This window comes from Triticum aestivum, chromosome 3A (genome assembly GCF_018294505.1).
Source record: "Triticum aestivum cultivar Chinese Spring chromosome 3A, IWGSC CS RefSeq v2.1, whole genome shotgun sequence".
Classification (NCBI taxonomy): domain Eukaryota; kingdom Viridiplantae; phylum Streptophyta; class Magnoliopsida; order Poales; family Poaceae; genus Triticum; species Triticum aestivum.
In genome coordinates this window covers 750,072,425-750,078,710 of record NC_057800.1, presented here as the reverse complement: position 1 = coordinate 750,078,710, position 6,286 = coordinate 750,072,425, and the positions used below count along the sequence as shown (strand labels likewise).

Below are 6,286 nucleotides of genomic sequence, written 5' to 3'. Positions count from 1 at the left end.
GATTTTTTTTAATATTTGGTTATCAATAGAATAATTTGTATATAATATTCCTCTAATAACACCTTTAACCATATCGAGTATCAGAAAAAAAAGTAGATCTCATATATACTTTTGAACTAATTTCTTATCCTCAAAACTAACAATCAATCATAGCAGTACTCTCACGATACTCTTTATTTTTAGAGATGCGTTTCCTGGTCTGCGAGTTGCTTATACGTTACTCAATATGCTTAACCCATGGTTAGAACAAAGTAGGTTTGTTCATGAAATTAATCATGTTACAATTATATTTGGTTTCTTCCTAACAATACAATGCAAAATAATATCTCTACATGTAGCTGATTTAATGTTATTCTCCTCATTTGTGTTCCCATAGCATGTTCTCGGTTATTCTGCATTTTTTTATTGCTAAAGATAGAATGTTTTTCATAGTGAATTAGTAATTCATGAAATTCCAGCAGTAATGTTGTTTGTTTTCCCATGTACGTCACAAAGGACTACTTTCATATGTTGTCATAGTCTTGCATTCTAAATTATTTTGTGCTAGCCCGTGCAGTTGAACGGGTTGACGACTAGTTATTTAAATTGTTGAAGACATTTTTGAAAAAAAATCAACAACTTTATGAGTTATGTTCACCTTGAATTTACAGAATGTTCAGCGTGACTCAGGCTGGGTGTGGATCTTATCTTCTTGTCAATAAAAGAAGGTGGCGTTTGGCTCAAGCGCCTGCTACAACATCTCCATCCCGGCGGGAAATTCCGGTGGAGGCGATGGTAGAGACATAAACAAGTGCCGTATCTACATCTCCGTCCCAGTGTTGAACCCTAACGGCTGAGGAATGTCCATCTGTACCATATCCATCACAGTGGCCAACCCCGCTGGCGGAGGCATTTTCTACATATCAACTAAATTCCAACGACTAGAAGCCATTGATTAATTATTACTATGATAAGGAGACAAAATAATGATTGAGGAAAGGTTTCATCCAGATCTAGGTAGATGCATTGTAATATTGAGAAACAGTATAACGTAGCTAGCTAGGAGCCTCCACAGCAATTTGACAGTTTGAACCGTCAGATCATCAAATCTACGATTCAGATCAGGTCTGGTCATCCTAGGTCGCTCGCGCGCCGCACGCAACATCTCACGGGCTGCTGCTCCACATACCGAGTTGGTTTTCCTCTCCGTAACCGGGCCTTTCGAAGGCCCACGTCCTTTCATTTGGATGCTAATGCTAACAGCCCAGGTTGTGCACCTCCATCGCTATCCTCCCCAAGCGAGCTAGCAGTTTCCCTCCTCGATGCGCCGTCGCTCTTTCCTCCTCGATGCGTCGCCGTTCAGCCGTGTTCTTCTGCGTGAACGCCTCCAAGCCAGTTACGCACCCCCATGCACCCCCCTACTCCTCATCCGTAGCCCTTCGTTACTGGTTTTAATTTCGTGTCTTGCAGCGTTCGTCCATGGCGGCTGCGGTGGCCGCTGGCGCCGTCGGCGCCCTCTCGCCAAAGACAGCGACACAAATGGGCAACGGCGGGATGTTTTCTCACCTTCCCATGCATGACAGTTTTGCTGTGATGGCAAGATGATACAGGCGATGAGGGATGTTAGTGACTGTGCTGCTCTTCTCCGTTCTCTGTTGAGATCTAGGTGAGCACTTATATCATATTCCAACTGCCCTAGATCTACATGACTACATTTACTGCATCTACTTCACCTGATTCATTTTTTTGCAAGAAATAATGAGATGATCTTCCCTATCTTTTTGTTTAGGCTATCAATTGTGCTTGATTAATTATGGTTTAGGTACCTAGACTAATCAAAATGCATGGATAAGTGACCATCCAATACTTCTGATCTGCTGCTTAGACGTCATCTTGTACTCATGATTCTGGAGTTACATATACACTATTGGTTGAAAATGTGAGACCAGCACACAAGTCGATGGAGAGAATATACATTTGTATCTTGGTATCCTAGTGGCGGGAAGATATATTTGTCTCAAGAAGTGAGCAATTCATTATTTGTATGGTAATTTTTATTTCAAAAGTTATTTTTGGAAAAAGAGTTACAGCTCTGCATCTCATATTTTAACTTTTAAGCAACCTACAGAAACTAAGATCTGCTGTTGTATTTTTATTTTCTGTGGTATTTATTCTAACTTCTAAGACATAGTCGTAAAATATCATGTATATGCTATTGATTAATACAATTCTCAATGGTAAATTATTCATTCCAGATTTTCAGCTATTCTTTATTCAACCAACAGTTTGACATTCACAAACTGACAAAATTGTTAGCAAGGAGGGTAATTATGTTACTCCCTCCAATCCATATTAGTTGTATCTAGACATATTTTAATGGTAGATACATCCGTTTGTGTGACCACTAATTTAGAACGGGGGAGTACTTTATTTGCACCTATGTGACTTAACATGGAAGAAATAACACAAATCTCCTAGCGCAATTTTGAGAAAATCAATGTCATGTATTGCCCTATATATCGTGAGGTATGAAGTATGAACCCTACCTGTTTTTACTCATAATGAATATTTTCTATTTCCTTTGTTTCAAGTGTTTGTTTTCTATTTCCTTGCCTAGAAAGGAAGATATGGTGCGTATATTCACTCATAGGCTTGGTAACCTGTGTTTTGAATGTATGTACTTCATTTTCTTTCTACTTCTATGATGTTTATCTTATCTTTCCTTATACAATTTGACTGGGACCTTTTGTAGCTGCCACAGGGATGATTAGAGGTAGCATTGTAGCGACATAGGGCATAGGTGGTTTTTATCCTTAAGACATCAACCAATTAGTTCATCTTAGTATTCACCATGTGCTGGTATTGGCATTTCACTAGTGTTCATTTTTGCACAGTGAAAAAGATTAGTGTCATGTGGGCATACCATGATGTTGGCAAGCTCCAGCAAGGTATGCGTGCATCATTTTACTGATTCAAAAGGAGGCGATCCCTTTATAGCCGACTCCCTAGATTGTTGGTAATTTGAGCCTCTCTTGCCCATCCCTAATATTATTGCATGTGTGCATTGTACAGAAATATAGCCCGTATATAGAAATGACATTCTCTTTAGGGAACATAAACATTAGGATTGATTTATTTTTTGTATATATTACATTGTGCAGGATAGTTTATTTCTCCCTTTTGGAGGTTCTGGTATATAATATTTTGAACCATATGAATTTTATGATATGTTCAACTCAACATTTCCCAAACAATTCTATTGAAACTCTTTAAATGGACGGCCGCGGCAACGCGCGCCTATATGATCTAGTATAACATAAGATTGATGGGATGACTTAGAAGATGCATATGTTACCGATTGACAATAAATTCATGAAATTATTGTCCATGCATGCACTGGATGGTTTTGTGTTTGAAAGCGGAGCATGCATCCAGAGTTCATTAACAGCTTATCTCTTTGGGCCCTAGCCTTTATAATTAGAATACTCTTGGCCCATCACAATTAATTCTTTACGACCCTCCAAGTAATAGCTCATGAAGCTTCATTTGCCAAGTGTTAATTGCATTTATGCTAAAAAGAGTTAATTACATTTTTCTAAAAATGTGTTAACGATATTAGTACCAAGTAGCAGGGTGACCCGCTCACTTGCGCGGCTAGATGTAACACATATTGCTATATTTAATATTATGTAGTCCTCATGATTTTGGTCTGGAAGTTAACTATCATCAATAGTCTAGCAAATTAAATAGACATTTTGTAGAAACATGGTGAAACTTACTAAGGTCATGTTAATGCAAGAAATAAGTGAATAAAGTAGGAGATTATAAATCATGTTTGTTTTCCTCTAGAAGTACTATAGCATGTTGCATTCCAGTGGAAATTTCCACAGGCCTAATATGACTATACCTTTGTTTTGAACAACACCAAGATATTCTATCATAGGACTTCTCTCCTCTAACCCTACTTTTCAATGTTCAAGAAGGGATCATTAAAAATCCACTGGATAAAATTGGTGTTTTGGATCAATGTGGAATCCATTGGTTTTCATATGTTTTACCCACTTTTCCTCTTCGGTTTGCCCTCACCCATATGTTTCTCTATCTTCAGATCAATCATTTTTTAAGAAGTTTCTTATAATTATTGTTAACTCATTGGTGAATCAAATGACCTCTTAGCCCAGGTTGTATTACAGCTGTCTATTTGATTTATATTGTATTATCGTCATATCCTCATCTTAATTACTCTGATTGTCTTTGTCAGAGTATCACTCAATTTGATGCAATTCCAGCTTTCTGTTATTGAATTTTTTTGCGACATTATTTTTGACTACCAAAAAGATCATAGATTGTAGCTATTTTCATTGCCTTATTGCTGAAAACATTTTTGCTACAACATTCTCTACTGGTCAGTCAAAAGCTAGCTTGTCCTTTCACCTCATATGCATGTTGCCGCCTCTAACGCACTCTTTTATGGTAGTGAAATTATCAATGAGGAAGTTTCCGGGCTCACATTAGTTAGATAGTGGGTGTACAATTTCTTCATTTTGGATCGAATCGTCAATCATAAATAACATTTTTATTCATTATTTTTCATAATGCCATGATATGTTTATCTCTTTCTTTCAACAAATATATTCATCCTTGTATACTCAACATAATTCTTCTGCAATATTCCCTCGCACTTAAACATGATGTAGCCTGTTTGACACAATGGTGCCCTTGTCTGGTTCTGCATGACTTGTACATTTTAACACAATGACCGATTATATATTGCGAAGCTAGTATAGAAAAACAGTGATCCACGGAAGCATATCTGGCATCAGCGGTACTGACGAGAGAAAAGAGAAATAACCCACCCACCTAGCCAAGACGCCGCGAGAACGTATCACAAGCTCATGTGTTTGATCCATGGCACATCATCGAAACAATTGGATATGTTGTTGTGGATGCACCGCAGTCTGATTTGAGGGGTATCTACAAGCATGTATTAAGCATTCTCTTTGGTGCATGTGCTTGGATCTACTATATCTCATTCTAATATATATTCGAGCTTTGTCAAGTACGTATTACGATAGATACAATGAAGCTTCATTTTATTGAAGAGAATTGTATGTCCGCTTGTTACCATGTTAAGTCATCCCTAGTATTGAACGTGTGTGTCCACTGAGAAAAGAAGTCAACACTAGTACATTGCTGGCTCAAAATCCTGTAGCCAGCGAATGTTTGTAGTACATTTGAGAAGATGTCTGTATTTCATTAAATGCCAGCAGCCAGCGACAGGACAATACAGATTTAGCCATTAATTATTGATAATAAAGAAACGACATAAAATTTGACGAAAGATTGCATCCAGATGTAACTAGATGACAACAGATCGACGAACTATCGTCCATTGTTTAATGCTTTCACTTGAACGGAACGACATAGCGCATCTTCTCAGTACGGGAACGGGAAGCCGACATTCGTCTCCAGCCCAGCAGTGATCTCTGGTGGCGGAGGCATCCCCATCTCATCATCGAATCCTAGCGGCTGAGGTATCACCATCTGCATCTCCTCCATTTCCATACCCGCGGCGAACACCAACGGTGGAGGCATCTCCTGCCTATCCATCCCGGCGGTGAACGCCTGTGCGGGAGGCAGCCCCATCAACATCTGCTGCTACATATTAATCTCGGAGGCGAACACCTCATGCGGAGGCAGCGTTGCCATCAGTATCTGATGCTCCTGCTGCTACCGAGCTCCAAAGTACTGCCACCGAAGAGCTGCATCGGGAGCGGCGGGGCCACCTCCTCCGTGCGGCTCACGTCGACGCGAAAGAGAACCTGGTTGGGGCATTCGGAGATGACGTCATTCACGTGCATCAGCGCGGCAAAGAAGGCCACCAAGTCCTCGTTCCCCATGTCGCGCACGTTCGGGTCAACCCAAGCCGCTATCGGCTCCCCCGCATCACGCTGCTTCGCTGTGACTTCCTCGCGCTCTGTCTGCTTCTTCACCTTGACTAGGTCCGTGCGCAGCTCGTGGAACTCCTCGTGCAGCTTCTCCATCTTCTAATCTTCGATGGCAGCACCTCCTCCCTCGCGCCAGCCCCCACACCGTCCCCCACCAGGAAGCGTTCCACGACGGTGTCGGCGGAGGGGTGGCTGAAGGAGAAGGCATTGTCGTCGGGCGAGAAGGTGAGAGCGGCCACCTGGGTGCCGGTCAGGACCGCTAGATCGCTCGCCTTGCTGAAAAACCCCACGCGGCCCTTGGAGAAGCAGACGTGCGGGGCATCGTCCTGCTCGATCGGGCGGATGACGGTCTTCTTCCA

The 6,286-nt window shown here is 41.1% G+C and overlaps 1 protein-coding gene across 1 annotated transcript in view; it reads right to left on the bottom strand.

Moving 5' to 3' along the window:
• Positions 1-5,415: 5,415 nt before the first annotated feature.
• The window catches only part of LOC123057375 (uncharacterized), a 5,331-nt gene continuing 4,460 nt past the window's right edge, over positions 5,416-6,286 (bottom strand). The window contains 3 exon segments of the mRNA XM_044480383.1: positions 5,416-5,637; positions 5,766-6,043; positions 6,046-6,280. Coding sequence (XP_044336318.1) covers positions 5,416-5,637; positions 5,766-6,043; positions 6,046-6,280 — 735 coding nt within the window.